Source organism: Petaurus breviceps, unplaced genomic scaffold (assembly GCF_028583685.1).
Source record: "Petaurus breviceps papuanus isolate PSGF00001 unplaced genomic scaffold, PetGlider_PUasm1.0 90630, whole genome shotgun sequence".
In the NCBI taxonomy this organism is placed as follows: domain Eukaryota; kingdom Metazoa; phylum Chordata; class Mammalia; order Diprotodontia; family Petauridae; genus Petaurus; species Petaurus breviceps.
Window position 1 is genome coordinate 1,356,374 of NW_027187291.1, and position 21,698 is coordinate 1,378,071.

Below are 21,698 nucleotides of genomic sequence, written 5' to 3' on the forward strand. Positions count from 1 at the left end.
TAAGGTCCTTTTCAAGGTCACTGAGCAAATTCTAGAAGAGGCCTGAATATTCCCCAAGCAGAACTTGAAGGGGGGGGGGAGAGCGGGGCGGAATGAATGAAAATAGTTTGTCCTTTTCTAATCCAGATAATCTCTACCTTTCCCTCCCCTCCAGCTCCAGCCACTCCACCTTTCAGGACAACCAGGGCTTTGGGTGGGGGTGGGCAGAGGGAGAAAGACAAAGCCCTGGAGTGCTGAAGAGACAGGGGGACACAGCTTCCTTCTTTGATGGCCATAGGTCATAGTATAACAGAGAATCCCAGAGGCTCTCTGGTGTGGGAACAACCTGGAGAATGAGCTCCTTGAGCACATCTCCAACAAGAGATGTTCAGGCTCCAATTGAAACCTCCAGTAGAGGGAGGTGGGGGTGGGGGGGAGGACCCCACCCACCCATGACCTCTTACACAAGTCCATTCTGCTTTTCTTTTAGATTGCTCTAATTGTTGGAAGTTTTTCCTTACATCGAACTGAAATAGATTCTGAAACTTCTACTCACTATTCCAAGGTCTGCCCTCTGGGACTAAGTAGAATAAGTCAAATTCTTGTAATATGAGGAACAGAAAAGAAATTTAAAAAGAGAAAGATACTTTTTAGGGAGTCTGTGTAAGATCATGCTGTTCCCTGCTTGTAAGTTCCTAAAAAGACAGGGACAGTAGGATCTAAATTTTTTTGTCAAGGGCAATACAGAACCAGATCCTTTTAATAAATACAACTGGTGGCACAGTGGATAGAATGCTGGGTGAGAGTCGGGAAGACCTGGGTTCGGATCCTGCCTCAGATACTAGCTGTATGACTCCGGGCAAGTCACTTAACCTCTGTCTGTCTCAATTTCCTCAACTACAAAATGGGGATAGTAAAAGCATTTACTTTCCAGGGTTGTTGTGAGGATTGAATGAGATCATATTGTAAAGTGCTTAGTGCAGGGACTAGTCACACAGTAGGGCCTTAATAAATGCTTATTTCCTCATTTCCTCAACGTTTTTGATAAAGACAACAGAGATGATAGAAGCAGGAGAAATAGTAGAAACAGTTCTTAGCTTCCCCATATCCATAGCTATCCTCACCTGGTTGAGCTCAAAGAAATACACAACCATTCTGTACTTACAGTATGTCCTGGGTGCAATAAGAAGTAACTGTCGAGAAGGGAGCCATGTAGCAGTGGTTTTTGACACCAGAATCTTTTTTGTTAAAGTATCTCTCCTTGTTCTAACCGGCCACTAAAATGTTTTGTTGTTTCTTTGGTCACCAGATTTTATTTCACCCTGATGGCAAAATGGTCAATAAAAGCATGGATTTCTTTCTCTCTCTTTTAAAGCCATGAGGATAAAGGATTTCTGAATGAATGGAAGACATACATGGTCATATATCTAGAGATGCCTGGGCTGGTTCAAGACATTAGCCACCTATTTTTATATAAGGGCAATAGCAAAATACTTCCACGCTGACATATATATTACATTGGTTGTTTGAAGATTTGAACCAAACGAAACTAGCCAGGCTAGGCTGCTCAGGAATCTCAGAAAGAATTGTGTTTGGGGGGCTTGTGGATGGAGGATGATGGCACAGGGGAAGAGACAGCATATGGAAGGGAGCTGAAGTGTAGACATGGGTTGGACCTTGGGCAAATTAATTAATCTCTCTGGACCTCCATTTCCTCATTTTAAAGGGAAGGGAGGGAGAGAATTTAGAACTCAAAATTAAAAAAAATGTTTAAAAATAAATGATAGATTTTAAAATAAAAAAAAAGAAAGCTCATAGGATGACAATTTCTGGTTAAAAAGGGGTCAGTGAGTTCAATCCCTTCATGTTTTAGATAAGGAAACTAAGTCCCAAAGGGGGGAACTTTTTCTTGCCCAAAGTCACTCTGAGGCTAAGTGGCAGAGATGGGATATGAATCTTGGTTATTCGATTAGAAATCCCAATTTATTCAAGCACTTCTTTGCATTTTGTAGCTCTGAGACATAAAGAACCCTTGCTTCAGTGGGTGGGGCACTGATAATTAATGACAGAGAGAGAAAGGAAATAAATAAATAGATAAAGTGAAGGGGATTGGACTGGATGACCTTAGGATCTATGATCCTGTGGTGGACTGGGTATGTGCAATTCAGGTTTAGGAATGCCACAGTTACTGGTTTCATTCCTCACCCCTAGTCAGGAATGAGCATACTGACTTCATAGCAATGACTGGCTCTTGAAGGGTCTTCCAAGGAGTAAACAGGGCTCCTGAGGCAGTACAGAGTAGTGGGAAGATCCCAGGGGCTTAGATTCAAGAGACTAGGGGTGGCTAGGTAGTGCAGTGAATAGAGCACTGGCCCTGGAGTCAGGAGGACCTGAGTTCAAATCTGGCCTCAGACACTTAACACAAAAACTAGCCATGTGACCTTGGGCAAGTCACTTAACCCCAATTGCCCTCCAAAAAGCAACAAACAAACAACAATAAACAAAAAAAATCAAGAGACTAGTCTTCAATCCTACCTCTGGATGACCAGACATACTTCAAATCTCTGAGCCTCATTTTCCTAATGTAAAATGGAGATTATGATACTTGCTCTACTTGCCTTTATAGGGCAGTTGGGAGGAAAGCACTTTGAAAGCCATAATGATGATAATGATAATAGCTAGCATTTATACAGCACCTTAAAATTTGCAAAGTGCTTAAAAATATTGCCTCATTTTATCCTCACAATAACCCTGGGAAGTAGATGGCTATTATTATCCCTATTTACAGTTTAGGAAACTGAGGCAGACAGAAGTTACATGACTTGCCTAGGGTCATGTAGCTAGTAAACATCTGGGACCAGACTTGAACTCAAGTGTTCCTGATTCCAGGTCTATTCACTGCACCATCCAGAATAATGAACAATTGCATCATTAAAAAAGCATCATTTCTAAATGATACACTGGAGTTTTCTGCAAAGTACCTTGCCTCTCCTCACAGCTGCTTCACTGTTTACAAAGCATCAAGGTACCCCTTACCTAAGCACCTACCCTGAATAGGTGTTAGTTAAAGACTGCTATCTTGAGGCCTATGGGCCCCCAGCGTTGGAGGATTCACTGAGGTTTTGGATCCAGGCATGAGCGGCTGCTGTGCAAAGGGGGAACACTTACTTTTCTCATTAGAGTAGTAGTAGAAGATCCCTTTACTGACAACACACCATCGCTTCTGCCACTCAGAGCCGAAGAAACCATGATCTAAATGAAAGAGCAGGAGCGGACATAAATTCAGATAACGACAACCACTTGAAGAATCCGTAAAATGTACCAACACACCGTCCGGTGAGTTCCTGTTTTATTTCCTGGTTAATGGACTGTGAAACCCTCCCCTTTACTCCCACAGGTTATCCCATATTGAGTCACAGAGCTGAGGAACCAGGTCTCAGTACGGCACAGAATCAAGGCTTTCTCCTATCCATCATCCCTGCATCTGGCTTCATTTTTTAAACATTTCTGATTCACCCTCTGTTTTCAGGCCCTTTTTTACCTGTTTTTCTTTTTGTGGACAAAAATAATGCCCCAGGCTAAGGGCATGGAGCAAGTCTACCTCTGTGCTAAGCTAATTTACCCATTCAAGTTCATGAGCTGGAGCTCATTAGCACTGTGCTTGAACCAACTGAGTTAAATGGCCCAGACCTGGGCTTGCCTGGAATTTAAATTTGGTCCTTCTTATACCTGACACAAAAAGTATTCCCCTGGGGACATGCTCCATTACACTTTTGTTAGGGTATTTAGAGATGGGCCCTTGTATATAGGGACCTGAAAGATTATGTATTCCAACCTCTTTTGCTTTTCAGATGAGGAAACTGAGGTTCAGAGTAGCTAAGTGACTTACCTAAGTTCACATACGTAGCAAGTGGCAGGGCCAGGAGTTGAACCCATCATAACTCCAATGCAATGCAGAATTATGGCTCCAAATATGCTCTTTCCCCCACACCATACTGTTTTCAAATATCTTAGGCTGAACCTCCCTCAGTCTCTACACTAGGTCCAGACTCCCTTCTTGTTCCTGGCTCTTGGTAATATTGTAGCTGGTTACTATTACCTCTGCATTTCTTCTCCAAGTACCCCTGTTTTATAATGTCCTCCAGCTCCTGGGCCCCTTTTGTGATGATGTCTTCCATTTCTACTGAGGAGATGAGACAAAGAAGATTAAATATAGCAGATTAGAAAAAACCCAAACAAACCTAAACTTTCTTTATGTTTTTGGAATACATTATTTTATTACTAAGTATACTTTTTTCCTCTTTAGTTTAATAAAAAAGTGAACTGGAATTCCCTGAGCACATATCAATCATTGCTGAAGGGAAGAGGAAGACCTCAGGAAGTTAAATCTCAAACTGGATAATCCACATTCAATTAATCAAGAATTGAATTAATTTTTTCAAAATTGAAGACATTTAACTCAACCCAACAAGCAAATTATTGACAGGCAAGTATTTAATAACTTGCTTGTTGGATGAATTTAAATGTCTTCAGTTTTGAAAAAATTCAAGATATTGTCCTTAACTTGCTTATATTCTACTTAGGAAAAAAAAGAATTGTAATGAGAATGGCCTTCACCATAAAAACAGCAAATTTACAGAGAACCACAGGCAAACATACATGTGCATGCGTGGATATGTGCAATAACACAACCAATGAAGCAGAACTGATTCAACTTTTAGGAACCTGCACAACAAATTCACTGGATAAAAGGACCATGAAAGCTAATCTGAGCAATGATTGCCCAAAACACTGCTTTCCTTGAATCATTTCAAAGAGCTTAAAAGAGTCTGAGACTTCTACAATGATGAGAGAAACCCTGGAACTCTCATCAGCCTTTAACTGTGCACTATGTAACACACTTGGCTTTCAATTAGCCTCATTAGGTGCAAATTTATTGAGAAATTGGTATCTTAATCCATCTGCCTCCACTAGGCTTTTCACTCATTTTATAAACGGGAAGGTAAAGGACAGAGGCTGTAAGGAAGAGGAGGCCAGAAAGACAATGACGGGGGCAGAAAAAATAAGAATGGTGGAGTTCATCATTAGGGAAAAATGGAGGGGGAAAAGGTAGGGTAGATATATTCAGAGCCCTTTTAGTCCCCAAACACCAATCAATTTCTTTTAGTTTGCTTTTAAAAATGCTGAACACTTTCCCCTACACATGCATGGAAACAAAAATAGAGGTATACATCATGGTACCACTCTGTGTGAAACCTCCCTGATTCTCTCTTCAATGTCTTGAGAATCTTAGGTGATCATAATATGTTCTTAAAAAAAAAAGTCTATTTCAGTGAAACTAATCTTAGCCTGAGTCCCTGTACCAGTTGCATTTTAAGCACGAGTCATTTTTGAAAAATGGAGATCAGATAAGCTTCTCTTCCTTCTTAACATGGCTACAGCACGAGATCCTTCATCCAGTTCAAGCATACTGTCAACTTTCTTGTTTGGGACCTATTTTCGCCTTTGTGTTTTATTGTTAGCAAACTCTGCGCTGGCTATAAATCCTCACAAATAGGTCTCAGGGTGAACACGAGGGACAAACAGCAACAGAAGGAAAGTTCATTTTTCTTGGATTCTTTCCTCTCTTCCAGAATCCCCTACAAATTCTTGGCCTTTACTGCATGCTACTGCCCAAGAGGGTAGGGGTCAAGGTCTTGATCAATCAGTTTGGGAGGGGCTGAGGAATCAGAGTGTAAATACTGCTTAAACATTTCCCAGCATACTGGTGAAGACACTTGACAAGAGTGTTCCCCTTCCCTCCAATTAAGCTCCAAGCAAAAGAGGACTTTTGAATATATTTAACTGCTGGAGACTAAAATTGAAATTTGGGTCTCTGGAGGAGGAGAGTGAGCTTAGAATTTTCTACTATTCTTTTTTCTCAGTTTTTTTTTAAAGACCTTGTTAAACCCAGAGACACAACATCTTGCTGAAGATGCCAAGAGACTGACTCATAAAAGACACGTTAAACGTTTTATTGGAATTCTATCTCCCTCCCTTTTCTTAAATGCAAATCTAAATGCCATTTTATGGAACATCTATAATTATGAAAATGGGAAGATGTTGCCTTGTGTGCAGGGAGAGTCTGTGAGTATGAATATTACATTAATGTGCCCACACCAGCTCACTGATCCTGCTGGCAGGAGCATAAAAAATGCTTGAGTGAAACTTTTATTTAGATGTTAAGACTCCAGGCCCCAGCGGGGTGACAGAGACAGTCCCTGTGAGTTGCCATCAGAGACAGAGCTTGAATTGAATTACCCAGGGGGGAAGGAAGTAGTGATGAGCACGGCTTCGCTTATTTAATTTCATTTACTTTCAGTACATTATCATCGTGAGGCTTTCTTCTCCCCCCAAGAATGTCACCACCAAGAAAACAAAGAAATAATGTTGCATAAATAGCTGAAATATAAGGATAATTCAGTCTCTCTGTGTGTATATGTCCATGTCTGTGTGTGTGTGTGTGTGTGTGTGTGTGTGTGTGTGTCCCTGTTAGCATTTCAGCAGGCATAAAGATGTCTAGAGAGCAGAGGAGTGAAGTGGGAATTAGGGACCCCAATGACACCTGCTTTTGGTAGCAGTCAAATTTTGTTTCCTAACACTATGGGTTGAATAAGTTGCCGAATTCTTTCTCTTTTTTTTTTTTCTAGTTGCTCACGAATGGAGTTTGGCACATACTTAGCCAGAGGTGCTCAATTTCAAGTTGGTAATGCATGTGTTTGGAAGATTCTTTCCTTCCTATTAGAAAGGGTGCTCTTTGGAATAAGAATTAAACTCATTATAGTTGCTCCCAGGGAGCAGAGCCAGAAGCAAAGAGGTAAATTCAGGCTTGGTTCTAGTAAAAACTTCCTAAGGACTAGAACTCTCTAAAGGGAGAAGAAGCTGCTGCTAGAAGTCATTAGCGGGTTCCACCTCACTGGAGGTCTTCAAGAAAAGAAGGCTGTTATGACTACCTGTTGAGGACACTGTGGAGGTGAGCCTTTTTGGGGGGGGGGGGGGGGGGTTATGGACTGGATCAATAGGTGGTTGCTGAGATCCCTTCCAACCCTGAAATTCCATGCCTTTCTTCCCTTCCTCAAATCATGGTTTGATATGCAGGCTCCTCCTCTTCTTTCCCAGATGAAGGATACACCATGGCTCACAACATTCATTTGCAAAAGAACTGACAAGGCTGAGGAATGTGGGAAAACATCAATGTGACAAGTAAAAAAGAAAATAAATGCCTACTATGTGCAAGACACGCAGCTGCATGTCATAGCAGAATCCTCCTCTGTGTGAAGCTAACAGTGACTTTAGCCTCATTAGCACAATGCTCTAAACACCAAGGCAGGAAAGTACTGTAGTAATTAAGATGTTTTCTCTCAGTATCTCAAACCAGGGGTCCCACTGATCAAGCATTGTTGATCCTGGTGAACGCACAGCATCTGCCTCATCATGAGCGTCACACACGGGGTGATGTGGCAGACAGTCTGGATGGCTTAATCCACATCTTGTGGTGATTAAATCTACACACCTGTTATGTGCAACAGTTGGTGATGAGCCTTAGAATACAATACAAGAACAGATGGGCCATGGGTGCATATATTGCAAATGGACAGCTCTCTAGGATAGACCCAAACGTGGATGTCCTTGCAATCAAGCACGAGACAGATGCATATCAGTGCCACAACCTGCACCATGATGCTTGCTAATCTCTCATTATAACCCACATAAGAACATACCCACTTAACTGAGGGATGTGGGGTCATAAAGATAAGATTGACAGAAAAGTGTTACCATAGTGGTGATGGCCACCCAACTTTCATGGCAGATGAAGATAAAAAAGAAATTCTCAGACATTCTTCTCCTACCCAGAGTCCTTTAAATTCTTACACCCCACCCACACCCAACCCTGCAGTAAACTATAGGGCAAGATTCCATCTTTCAGCACTCAACATGACTCCCCAGTCAGCTATGCATAGCTACAACAATGGGGACTCTTTGGCGTGTGATACATTTCCAGAAAGCAGTCAATAAAAGAGACACAGGAGCTTATGTGAGTCACGGCCTATTTAGCCAGCTGCTTTCTAGCCCAGTGAGAAAAGAGAATTGGAGAAATCAGTTGGCGACGCCATAGCACAAGTCTAATAACACAGGAGGCCACTGTAAAAAGGCCATCGTTGGCTGGAGTCTCTGCAGAACAAACCAGACACCCACCGGCCTTCATTAGAGGCAGCTGGCTCAGTCTTTTGCTAAATCAACCTGAAAAGAGATTCAATGATATTCTTTTTCTTTTTAACCTTTTGTTCAACTTTCCCCTTTCCCCCTTCTTAGGTTCTTGAGACTTCTCTCCCTCTCACACAAAAGTCCCTGCCCTCCTCTTTCTTTTAGATTCAAGTTCTTTCGTGGTGCCAAATGAACTACAGTTCTTGGACTATTCAGAGTGAAGGTCAGCCAGCTTCCTTTATTAAAGGATTGAGTCAATAAATTTCAGATATATAATCACATTCACCCAGGGAAGGCAAGGATCAACGACGTATGTAAGTCTATGTGTACGCATCTGAATGGCCGAATGTCCGGAAAAAGGAATGGACATTAGGATTCCTCTGTTCTGTGTCTCGACTCCAGAGCCTCCAAAATCTCTCTCTGCTTCGTTCCATTTAACCCACTTCTCTGTGGTATTCCTCTGGCTAAGACACTCCTTTTTATTATTTTGTGCTTCTTTGCTGTATTGGAGTCTTCCTCCCTGCCATGTTTTTTCATTGCTCTTTTCACTTTTTTTCTTTAGGAGACAAATGAACTGACAAAAAAGCCGAGTGTTAAAGTGGCAGCATCAGGGATGATAGTTTAACTACGACACATGCAAACAAGTTAGCTTATTTCTCTTTTGTGTCTCAAACTCCTAGCGTACAACCTTGCATACAGCGTCACAGGCCTGTGATTTCATTGGTACAGGGAACTCCTGGATTTGCAAATCGCTACTACTGATGCAGGTTGGCACCTCTTCTCTTTTTGGTCATTTCTATTGTTACAGAGTTGCCTAGAGAGTGGAGAATTTAAGTGATTTGCCCCAGGTCACATGGGCAGAGGATTTGAACTCAGGTTTTTCTGCCTTTGAGGACAGCTCTCCACTCCACAACACTACTTTTCATAACAGGAGCTTAATAAACATTCTTTATTATTATTTCTACAACTTTGTCCCTATTGCTCTCTGTGGAAAAGACCTATGTTACTTTTTTTCTAATCTTTAATTTCTGTTATTTCATTTAAAATGTGTCCAAGTTTGTTCTTATCACTCACATCAAATCTGGAAGGTGGACTTAGATGATGATAAAGAAAGCTAACATTTATGTAGTGTTTTAAAGCTTAGGAAATGCTTTACATTTATTATCTCATTTGATCCTCATAACAATCCTGTGAGGCTGGTGCTATTATGCTATTATGATCCCCCTTTTACGGACAAGGAAACTGAGGTACAGTGAGGTTAAGTGACTTGCCCAGGATCACACAACTAAGTAAGTGTCTGATACAGAATTAAGACTTGGGACTTCCTGACTCCAGGTCCCACACTCTCTCTACTGTGCCATCTAGATGCCTCATACTGTAGTATGACAGTCTTACATAAATAAACAGTTGAAGTACCAGCAGTTTCAAAGAAAAGGGAAACCATCTGCACAGACTATTTAAAACTTTCTTAATGTAATAATTCTTTAAGAATTAAATCAGAAAGCAGATACAAGAAGTGTTGGAAGACAATCTCTAACACAGCTTCAAAAGATAGGAAACAAAATTGAAGTGCAATCATTTCTAATTTGAAGTTGGCTCTCAAACAAGGCAGAATAGTTTAAAAAAATATGGCAGCAAAACATTGTGGGTCGCAGGATCCAAGAAAATCCTGAGAGCCTGGCTCAATGGCAGCACCCACTTCACTTAATTCTTTAAAGGAGGTTCTAAGAAGAGTCATACTCTGGACAGGTGGGAAAACATGCAAGAACTCTGATCATACCAAAGGAGACAAGCATTTATTAAGCATCTGATGTATGCCAGGCAGTATTACAAAGATTATTTTGTTTAATCCTCATAACAAACCTAGGAGATGGGTGTTATTATTATCCTCATTTTACAGTTAAGGAAATTCTGGCAGATGTATGTTAAGTGACTTGACCACAGGTGGGGAACCTGCAGCCTCAAGGCCACATGTGACCCTCTAGGTTCTCAAGTACAGCCTTTTGATAGAATCCAAACTTAGCAGAACAAATCCCCTTAATATAAGGATTTGTTCTGTAAAACTTGGACTCAATTAAAAAGCCAAATCCAAGGACCTAGAAGACCACATGTGGCCTTGAGGTTCCCCACCCCAGACTTGACCAAGGTCACATGACTGGTATAAATGCCTAAGGCTGGATTTGAATTCAGGTCTTCCTTACTTCTGCAACTAGATGGCAGATAGAGTGTTGGGTTTGGAGTCAGGAAGAACTGAGTTCAAATTCAGCCTCAGACACCTACCAGCTGTGTGACTCTGGGCAAGACACTTAATCTCTGTTTGTCTAAGAGGCAGCCAGGTAGCTCAAAGCACTGGGACTGAAGTTAGGAAGACCTGAATTCAAATCTGACCTCAGACATTTATTTGCTGTGTGACCCTGGAAAAGTCACTTAACTTCTGTTTACCTTAATCCATTGGAGAAGGAAATGGCAAATCACTCCAGTATCTTTGTCAAGAAAACCCCATGGACAGTATGGTCCACAGGGTCACAAAGAGTCAGACATGACTAAATGACTGAACAACAACTTCCTAACTTCAGACCCATTGTATCATCTAGTAGCCTCTACTGAAGAGAACTATTCAGTGTGACTATGGGCATACAGAGAGGGAGGATGGTATAGTGGGAAAGAGTGCTGGATTTGTAGTCAGAGGACCCGGGTCCAAATCTTGGTTCTGCTACTTACTACCGGTGTGATCTTGGGAAAATCACTTATCCTCTCTGGGCCTTAGTTCCTCCTCATGATTACTATGAGGGGCTTGGACTATGATCTTTATGGTTCCTTTCAGCTCTAAACTGGTGATTCTTTGAAATAATTTTCCTCTCTGGGCCTCAGTTTTCTCTCTTGAAAAGGAAGGAATGGACCATGATGATTGCTAAGATTCTGGATAGAGCTAACATTCTGTAAGTCTAGACCACTTGGTTGTCATCCACTGTATGTCAGTTCATAATAGGATGTAGGGTAGCTAAGAAAGAACCCAGTCCTGGAAAATGATGGGAGGAATGTCAGCTTCTTTCCTTTGTTCTCTTCCCTTTATGAGAGGAAAATCATTTACAGATGGAGGAGGAAAAAGAGTCCTAGCATATGATGGTTTTAATGAAGTTCCCTGCTTGTCAGAAATTCCAATGCCTTATGGTTTACTTTTCAGTGTTGCCCCATGTATTTTCTCTGCACCTCTCTGTGAAGTGGGAGCATTCCAAAAGAGGAATGGAAGTCTATGTGTCAAGCTCAAAGCTGTGCAATAAAAGTAATTTTTCAGTCATGTCTGACCCTTTATGACCCTACTGGGGGTTTTCTTGGCAGAGATACTAGAGTGATTTGTCATTTCCTTCTCCAGCTCATTTTACAGATGAAGAAACTGAGGCAAACAGAGTTAAGTGACTTACCCAGTCATACAGATAGTAAATGTTTGAGGCTGGATTTGAATTCAGGTCTTCCTGACTCTAGGTCTGGCACTCTATCTACTGTGCTATGTAGATAAAGGGAAAGATGAGAGTAAATACAAGAAAGTACAAGAAGGTCACTCAGAGGTCCATAGGAAAAGATGCTTCCCATATATAAGGTTTACTAGACCTCTTCTGACACTGGAATGACGTCTCAGGAAAAAAACCCAGAGTAATAGGGCAAGGCTTAAAATCTAGGGAAGAAGACTCTGCGTTAAAAAGAGAAATTTAATAGTCCCTTTTCTCACACCTTTTCTTTTTCTTTTTGGGGAGGGAAAGGCAGGGCAATTGGGGTTAAGTGACTTGCTCAAGGCCATACAGCTAGTGCTAAGTGTCTGAGGTTGGATTTGAAGTCAGCTTCTCCTCACTCCAGGGCCACTGCTCTATTCACTGCACCACCTAGCCACCCCTCTCACACCTTTTTCACAGACAGCATCAATTTGTTTTTTTTTTTAATCACTTTTTAAAGTACCAAATGGGGGATGTGTTGTTGGACAGTAAAAGACCTGGAGGTTTTAGTGGATGTCAATACCAATTTGAGTCAAAATATGGAAGCAAAAAAAAAATGAATTCAATCTTATTAAGTGAGGTATACTTCTAGGAATAAAGAGGTAAGAGTTCTATTGCAGTCTGTCCTGGTAAGACAACATCTGGAGAATCAGATTCTATTCTGGGTGTCATATTTTAGGATGAACATTGAAGAGAACATTCAGGGAAGAGCAACAATGACAAATGGTTGCCATATGAGGACCGGCTGAAAAAAACTGGTGATATTTAGCCAAGACATGATAGTTGTCCAAGTATTTGAAGGGCTGTCTTACAAAAGAAAGGATTCAACTTGTTCTATTTGGTCCCAGAGGGCAGAAATAGGAGCAATGAGCAGAAATTGCAAAGATGCAATTTTAAGTCTTCAACAATCATTTATTAAGCTTCTACTATGAGTCAGGCTAAGTGCTAAGGGTGCAAAGAAAGGCAAAAACAACAACAACCAGTCTCTGCTCTTAGGGAACACAGAGACACATGCATACAACTTTATACAAACAAAATATACACAGGATAAATAAGTTAGAAACAATTTCAGAGGGAAGGCATTCAGATTCAGGAGGACCCTGAAAGAGGAAAAGGAAAACTTCCTAAAAATTTGAGCTATCCAAAAGGGAAGGGGCTCTCTTGGGGATCAGTAGCTTTGGTGGTGTTTATGAAAAGATTGGATGTCCATCTTATTTTTACAGAATGTTGTTTTAAGAATAACTTTGAGTGAATAAATCATTTTGACTATTAAAAATACCTAAATTAAACACAAAGGAAATACAAAGGAAGATGCCACCTGCATCCAGAGAAAGAATTGATAAACAGAACTATGTATAGAATGCTTTTACATATATACACATAATTGTGTCTAATGGTAGCTATGGGGAAGTAAAGAGGAAAAAAAAAGAAATGTACATAACTTTATTATATATTTAAAAAGAATAGCAAGTTTTACATAATAGATTTGCAGTTTCATGTGCAATCATCTTTTAAAAAATTATACAATGTTATGGAAATGCTTATTTTATTCTGTAAGTGAAAAATGAAACAAAACAAGAGAAAGATTGGATGTCCACTTGTTGGGTAAATTGTACAGGTGATTGTTTTTTAGGTTTGACTGTTGGGATCCTTCCCAATTCTGAATTTCTGTGACTCTGGGAATAATGCCTATAACAAGTTGTAATTAGGAGCAGCAAAACTGGGTGACATAAATGAACTTTAATAAGTGATGTATATACATGGATGGAACAGAATATTTAGGTACTCTAAGAAATGATGAACATGATGAAAACAGAGAAACACTGATTATGTGAACTGAAGAAAAATAAAGTAAACAGGGCCAGAAAAGCAATGTATCCAGTGATTACAATAATGTCCAGAGGTTCCCAAAGTGGGCGATACTGTCCCCGGGGGGCACTGGAACAATTCAGGGAGGTATCCTTGGGTGCATCTGGGGGGATTTGAATGAATGAATGAATGAAATGAATGAATGAAAATAAGGGGGTAGCATAAGGAAAGAGAAGACAAGAACATTTTGAAAAACCATTCATACATGTTTCATCTGTTGTGTAACACAGTTAAAGTCATACTGACTACATTATTTTCCAAATAAACACACAAAATGCAAGTTATAACTGATTAGTGGTTGAGTCCGCCTGACAGATCTTAATATGCAAGTATCCTGCATTATGTGAAAGTCCAGCATGCATCAGAAGGCATATGTGCATATAATGACTTATTCATAATACAAAACTATATGGTTACATGATGCAATGTTGTGTTATCAAAATTTCAGTACAGGAAAAAAACCCCACAAATTTATAATAAATTATTAAATTTAAGATGTGCCACTTAAAAAAATTATTTTTTGAAATAATGCAAATTTAAAAAAAACCCCAACTCACTAAAGGGTTAAAGAAAGTAGATTTCCAGGGGGATGCTGAGTAAATTTTTTTTTGAAAAGGAGGCAATAGGCCAAATAAGTTTGTCAGAATTCTAATATAAATGCAAAGAACAACAACTATAAAACATAAGAAACTGGATGTTGTGAAATTGTAAAGAACAAGCTTGTCCCCAAATAAAACACCTGTCCTCATTCCTTTGAAAAGATGGGGGGGGGAGGTCCATAGGTGTGGAACATTGAATATGCCAGATTTTTATGATGTGTTGATTGGTTTTGCTGAATTTTTTTTTCTCTTAATCTTTAAAAAAAAAATCTTTGTTATAAAGTATGGCTCTCTAGGAGGGTAAGAAAAGAGGGACACAGACAAGGATATGCTGGAGCCAGCTCCAGCCAGGCTGTTATATTTTCAGTGAGAGCATTTACACCTTAGGAAATTAGCAAATGCTACAAATCAGGGATTAATTTATTGTTTTGTTGAGTGTCTAAGCTTAAGAAAGTGATGGAGAAAATGTTAATAATGTAGATTAAGCTTAAAAGTGTGACATGCATATTTTCTCCTCCTTCCCCTCCACCCTGCAAGCTGATTGTTAAATATTTACCAGCACAATGCTGAATAAAGGAGGGAATATAGCCTAAGTAAAAACAAAATATATGAATATAATCTATCTAAAATAAAAATACACAGAAGAGGACACAATAACGAAGTGAAAAATAATCCCTGAGGGCGATGAATCAAATGGCAGTACCTGTAAGGAGAGGGAAACTTCACTAGTTGTCTGACAGTTTAGCCATTATCTCCATCTTCCATGTGATTTTACTCAGATGTGAAAGAGTTTTAGCCTTTAGAAATAAAATTGAGCAACCTCATGTAAGGAAACTGAGTATGATGTATACCAGCTTTCAACATATTTACTGTATCACTTGGGTGAACAGTTATAATTATAACTATTATACACCAGGCAGAGCTAGTGCTGTTGGTTACAAATGGTGACCTATTATATGTCACAATGTAGTCAATCTGACTTCAATTGAAGGTCATCTGCTGATGAGAATATACTTAAACTTGCTTTTCTTGTTAGACTACTGTACATGTATTTCTACAACTCAGCAAACTTAGTTTTCAGAATCAGGTGTTCAACCACAAAGATTATATATGTACATATATATGGTCTAGAGTCTTTTCAGCCACTGAAGAGCAGCAAGTAATAGCAGTAGTACAGTATGACAACACAGATCTGGGCCAAACAGCACAACCTTAAAATAGCATCAGAATATAATATTGAAGAGGAGAGCTGTAAAAAAAAAACCCCAAACCCACACTTTCTCTTTTCAGACCTTACAGGAACAACTTTTTTTTCTACTGGGGGTAAAAACGTTAGGATGATATTAGAAGACATCTTTAAAAACTCATTGTTAGTTCATCTATGCAACCATTCATTCATTTTTTTCATTCATTCTTTCCTTTATTCACTCATCAAAACATTCGACAAATAGATCCTCACCACCTCTCAAAACGACTATTAAAATAGCCTCTTAATTAATTTCCACACTTCCAGTCTTTCCTTTCTCCTCCACACAATTATTAAAATAACCTTCCAACAGCACGAATGTACCATTTTTTTCTTCAAAATCTTCAGGTGCTTCCCATTGTCTCTAAGATAAAATACAAATTCCATAATCTGGCAGTTTCACAATGAAAGGTCCTCCACAACTAGAGTCTAGCCTACTTTTCTGATCTTATTTCATACTGCCCATTTTCCTGCACTCTATGTTCTAGTCAGGTTAGAGCACTGATGAGTCAGAATGTCAGTCAACAAACACTTATTAAGCATTTACTATGTGCCAGGTGAAGCAGCTAGGTGGCACAGTGGATAGAGTGCTAGCCCTGAAATTGGAAGGATCTGCATTCAAATGCCACCTCAGATACTTCCTAGCTGTGTGACCCCAGGCAAGTCACTTCACCCTGTTGGCCTCAGTGTCCTCATCTATAAAATTAGTTGGAGAAGGAAATGGCAAACCACTAGCTGTGTGACCCTGGGCAAGTCACTTCATTCTGCCTCAGTTTCCTCATCTGTAAAATGAGTTGGAGAAGGAAATGGCAAATCACTGCAGTGTCTTTGCTAAGAAAACCCCAAAATGGGGTCATGGAGAACCAGACACAATTGAAAAACCACTAAACAACAACTGCTTGACTCTGAGGCCAGCTCTCTTATTGATTACTCCACTGTTATATTCACTTTTTTATTCTTCGGGTTGCAAATTCAGGGTAGGAATAGTGGGAGGAGTGTGAGGACAGGAAGCAATAGGGGAAGAAAGAGGGAAAGGTTTAACAAAGACCAAGAAGGAAGGGGAAAGGCTGGAGATGGGGAAAGGTGGTAGCAGTGACAATGATAGGAAGAGAAGGTGAAGGGAGAGCAAAGGAGGATCAGAGATCTCCCCAAGAGAGGCCACAAATTTGACAGGTGGGAGTTCTGTCTCACAACTGATGTATTTCATCATGTACCTCACCTGTCTGCTTCTAGGAAACCACAGCAGGGGAGGGGTTGGAAGAAAGGTCTGAAGGGGAACAGAGAATTGTAGGCTTTGGAGCTGGCAGGGATCTGAGAGACCTATTTATTTCAACTCCCTCATTTTACAGATCAGGAAACTGGACCTGGAGAAGGGAAGTACATTTGCTCACAAATGGTCATGTAGCTCACAAATGGACCATCTGGGATTCAAAATCATGTCTTTTGATTCCAGATCAACCCAGCATCCTTTCCATCACACCAAGCTGGTGGGAGCTGCCAGCTAAATAGGAATACATTTACTTTTTTTTTATTCAGCAAATATTTATTGAGTAGACTACCAGGCTACTAGTTCTATAACTGACTAGTCAATTACTTTCATAAGATCAGTGGTTGGTATCTATTCCTATCTAATCGTGGTAGAGCTTGTAGGAGCAGTGGCTTATGATTATGCACAATCGAGTTGTACTGAATGGGCATTTAAACTTACTCAAATTCAACTATATATGTTCCAGGTGCAAGGCTTCCCAAGGGAGACAGGAGGGTGGCATGTTCTCTGCCAGTAAAATAACCACTACCACCTTGACTGATACTGCTCCTCAAACCCTGGTGAAGACAGCTCAGGACACTGTCCCTAGGAATCCCAGGAATAGCAGTCCCCCCCCCCCCCAGGGCAATCTGTCTTGCTTCTAGCCTACTGTGGGGTCCCTTACTCTCCCTTCTGAACCTCAGCTCCTCCTCAAACATTGGGCTAGTTTCCTTCTCGTAGATATGATTGGCAAATGCCTCTTCAAGCACTAGAGTCCTTGGCCCCTGAGTAGCCAGAGCTACTCGGAAAAAAGTCACCACCCAAGTCCCTGGCACTGTCAAATTGCTCAACACAATGAACAGATATTGTTTTGTCTGAGGAAATGACACTAAAGAAAACATATTGCCAGCTGCTTTTGCAGCTGCACCCTAAGAACCACTGGGTCTTTCCATCTGATTTGCAGCTGAAACCTCTTCTATCAGTGGCCTCCCCCATCAGAGTTCACATGAGCCACTTGAGAATAAGGACTGTTGCTTTTCTCTTTGTATCCCAGGGCTGAGTACAGTGCTTTGAACACAGTGAGCACTTAATAAGTGCTTTTTCATTCATTCCACAAAAAGAAAGAATTTAAGTATCCAAAAAGAATTTTAAAAAGAACAATTCTATGTCATGAGCAGTATCTCCAATTGTTCAAAATGGAACTTGTCACCTTTGCCCCCAAACCTGCCCCTTAAGGGCCTGCCATTCTTCTTGTCTCCCCAGACAGCAGCTTTATTCTCAGTCTCTCTACATGTTCAATCAATTGTCAAATCTTGCTCTACCTCTGCAAGCCTGGTCTCATATGACCCCTTCTCTCTACTCAAGCAGTCAATACTTTAGTTCAGGCCCTTGTCACCTCTCAACCAGACCACTGAAGTGGCCTTCTAATTGGTTTCCATGCCTCAAATCTATCCCTACTCCAAGCCATCTTCCACCACAGCTGCCAAAGTGGCTTTCCTTAAGCAAGGACATGACTTTATTACTTCTGTCAGCAGCTAGGTAATGCAGTAGACCCTGAGGCAGGAAAGAGTGAGTTCAAATCTGGTTCCAGAAACTTACTAGCTGTGTGACCCTGGGTTGTCATTTGACCTTTGTCTGCCCTAGTTTCCTCATCTGTAAAACAAGTATAATAATAATACCACACTTTCAGGGTTCTTTTAAGGAGGTAACATTTGTTGAAATACTATTTGTAAAGTACTTAGCACACAGTAGGCACTTTAATAAATGCTTTTTCCCCCTACTCAAAAAACTATAGTAACTCCTAATTGCCTCTAGGATAAAATAAATTTCCTTTTTCAGCTTCTAAAAGCTATCACAACCAGGCTCCCACCTATTTTCCCAGTCTTTTCCCACATTCTATAGTTTGGACAAACTGGCATCTCTGTATGTCCCATACACTGTACTTCCCACTCTGTGCCTTTGCATTAGCTGTCACTTGTCTTGGAATTCCTTCTTCCTTCCTTCTCCCCTCTATCTCATAGAATCTCTCATTTCCTTTATGGCAAAGCCCAAACTCCATCTTATGTAAGAAATAGTTCTTGATGTGCCCAATGGTTAGATCCATTCCTCCTTAATTAGCTTATGTTTGATTACCTTGTTTTAATCCCATATTAACCTATATATTTATATGTTGACAGAATGTCTGCTTCTGGGGAGTACAGTTTTTTCTTTTTTCTCTTTGTAGCCCCTTGCACCTGGTGCACTGTCTGGCATGTAATAGTCACTTAATAAGTGCCCGCTGATTGAGTGGAATAGTGCTGGTGTTCTGCCTACAATTCTACGCCATGAGTGTGTGTCTGGTGTGTGAGATGAGACATACAAATTTGTTGTACCTTAAGTTGTTTGCCATTTTTATCAATGATTTGGATAAAAGCATAGATGACAAGTTTATCAGATTTGCAGGTGACACAAGGCTAGGAGGGAGAGCTAACACTGAAAGGCAGAATGAAGAACCCCAAAGAACTTGATAGTCCATTGGTGTGAATCAAATCAGATGAAATTCAGCAGAAATAAATGTAAACTCTTACATCTGGGTTCAAAAATCAACTTTACAAATACAGGATGCAGGATGGAGGAGGCATGGTTGTCTGAAAAAAGATATAGGGGTTTTAGTGTATTGCAATGTCAATATATCAGCACTATAATGTGGAAGTCAAAAAAACTCATGTGATTTTGGGCTGAATTGAGAGAGGCATAGCTTCCAGTAGGAAGGAGGCACAATTCCTCTGTATTCTGTCTTGATTGTTCTACATCTGAATACTGTGTACTGATATGGGTGCCACAGTTTAAAGACAACTGTGGGATACTGTGTGTGGTACTGCCACCACCACCCCTAGCTTTCTCCAGACTCTGTATTTCCCTTTTTGGGCAAGGGCAGACTTGCTCACTCAAATCTGCAACATAATGAGAGGTTGGGATGGTTTCCTTAGAGTGGGCACTCATGATACTACAATTCACTTTTTGGGTTCTTAGGGTAATTCTGATATGAGTGAAAAAAAGCTTATATAATCATGACTAGAGCTAGTATGCTTCCCATTTATATAAACCAGTCTCAATGATACTATTAACACAAATATTAAACATTAAGAAGGCAAAGGCATATTCAGTATATAACATTTTCTAAAATAAAAAAAGACAGGACTAATTAGATCATAAAATCCTACCCTTAAATCTGGGTCACATTAATGCATGCAATGTCAGTGGGGGCAGAAGAAAGAGAAAGTGGGCACAAATTTACAGAAACCTAGTAGTGAGGCAGATAGCTAGGTGATACAGTGGACAGAGTGCCTGGGCCTGAAATCTGGAAGATTCATCTTCCTGAGTTCAAATCCAACCTCAGACACTTACTAGTTGTGTGACCCTGGGCAAGTCACTTAACCCTGTTTACCTCCATTTCCTCATCTGTTAAATGAGCTGGAGAAGGAAATAATAAACCACTCTAGGATCTTTGCCAAGAAAACCCCAAATGGGATCACAAAGAGTTTGAAATGACTGAAAAATGACTGAAACAACAAGATGTAGTGAGGCATATGAATAGGGAATCCCATGGGTCCAGGGCATAGTTTTTTTTTCCTTTTTTGGAGGGCAATTGGGGTCAAGTGACCCGCCCAAGATCACATGGCCAGCAAGTGTGTCAAGTGTCTGAGGCCGGATCTGGACTCAGGTCCTCCTGACTCCAGGGCCGGTGCTCTATTCACTGTTCCACCTAGCCACCCCGCAACTCATAGTTTTGCAGGCCTGGATGTCTGTGGTCTCTTTATCAAATAGTCTGTTTCATACACCACCTGCAAGGTGGGAACTGCTCCTCTCCTGAGTCTCTTCACTCTCCCACTGGACAAAGCTGTTCCTCTGCTGCGCTTGGTCTACCTAAGCTGCATTAAGCTATATTAGCAAATAGCAGCCTTGATCTTAGAAACTGTAGAGATCTCAAGATCTTCTCCTTTGTTAGGTTCCAAGGCAGCATGACACTCAGTGAAAAGTAATTCCTTTAAGCCTGGGACTTGTCTAGTTATTCTAGTCTGTGTTCTATAGGCTTTGAGGGATTTTCTCTGCTAGAGCCATAGAGGGCAGTAAAGTGCAATCGTAGGCAACCTTCTGAGATGCTTTTCTCTCTCAAGCTATAGACTGTGCTACTTTTCCCAACTAGGTGCCAGCTTCAAAGTTTTCCTCTATTCAGATCAACTCCTAGCAACAAACTAGTTTGGAAACTGGTGTTCCCAAGCTCGTTGGGTCAGCCTAGTGGTAGAGGCAATTACAGCCAAGCCATTGACAGGGAGCTGCTGAGTGTAGAAGGGATAGATATATTCTCTCTGTCTCTCTTTCTCTCCTTAATAAGAGGATGATGTAAACTTCAAAAGGTTGGAAGATTTCGAGTTTTCTCTGGGTGTCCTAGCAGCATCTCCAAAAAAGCAGTGGCTGATGGCAGTATATGCATAAGAAACTAAGGACAAACTAGGCATGATGAGAAAAAAAGCAGTTTTGAGTATCTACAAAGAGCTTGCCATGAATGAGGACCTCACAAAGAGCTGAAAGGCCTTCCTGCAACTGGGACCTGTGAATGATTTCTTTTCCTTATGTGCTTTCTAAGCCTGTGTACACTTTCCCTAGAATTCTGTGTACTCATGGGAGAATGTACCCCAGGTTTGGGAGGAGGGTGTTTGTACTAACTCGGGGGTGGGTAACTTACAGCCCTGAGGCCACATGTGGCCTTCTAGGTCCTCAAGGGCAGCCCTTTGATTGAATCCAAATTTCACAGAACAAATCCTTTGAGGGCCACATGTGGCTTCAAGGCCACAGGTTCCCTGCCCCTGTACTAACTATTCTTATTATACCGCCTTGGTAAATACCAATGTCTAAAAGCTAATCAAACCCATCTGGCTAATTTATATTAACTGATAATCAATAGAAAGCACGTCAATGAGGACTTGTGAGCAACAGTACTATAAACTACCCTGTAGTTGGCTGATAGGTTGTGAAAGAGGGCCCAG

The 21,698-nt window shown here is 40.6% G+C and overlaps 1 protein-coding gene across 3 annotated transcripts in view; it reads right to left on the reverse strand.

The window, feature by feature from the left end:
- The window catches only part of SKAP1 (src kinase associated phosphoprotein 1), a 391,122-nt gene that overhangs the window by 81,479 nt on the left and 287,945 nt on the right, over positions 1–21,698 (reverse strand). For 2 of the 3 annotated variants that reach the window (XM_069064332.1, XM_069064334.1), the window contains exons 5-6: positions 4,079–4,162; positions 3,148–3,231 (exon numbers count right to left, since the gene is read on the reverse strand). In XM_069064332.1, coding sequence (XP_068920433.1) covers positions 3,148–3,231; positions 4,079–4,162 — 168 coding nt within the window. The remainder of the gene's footprint in view (positions 1–3,147; positions 3,232–4,078; positions 4,163–21,698) is intronic. The other variant, XM_069064333.1, reaches the window with a different exon arrangement.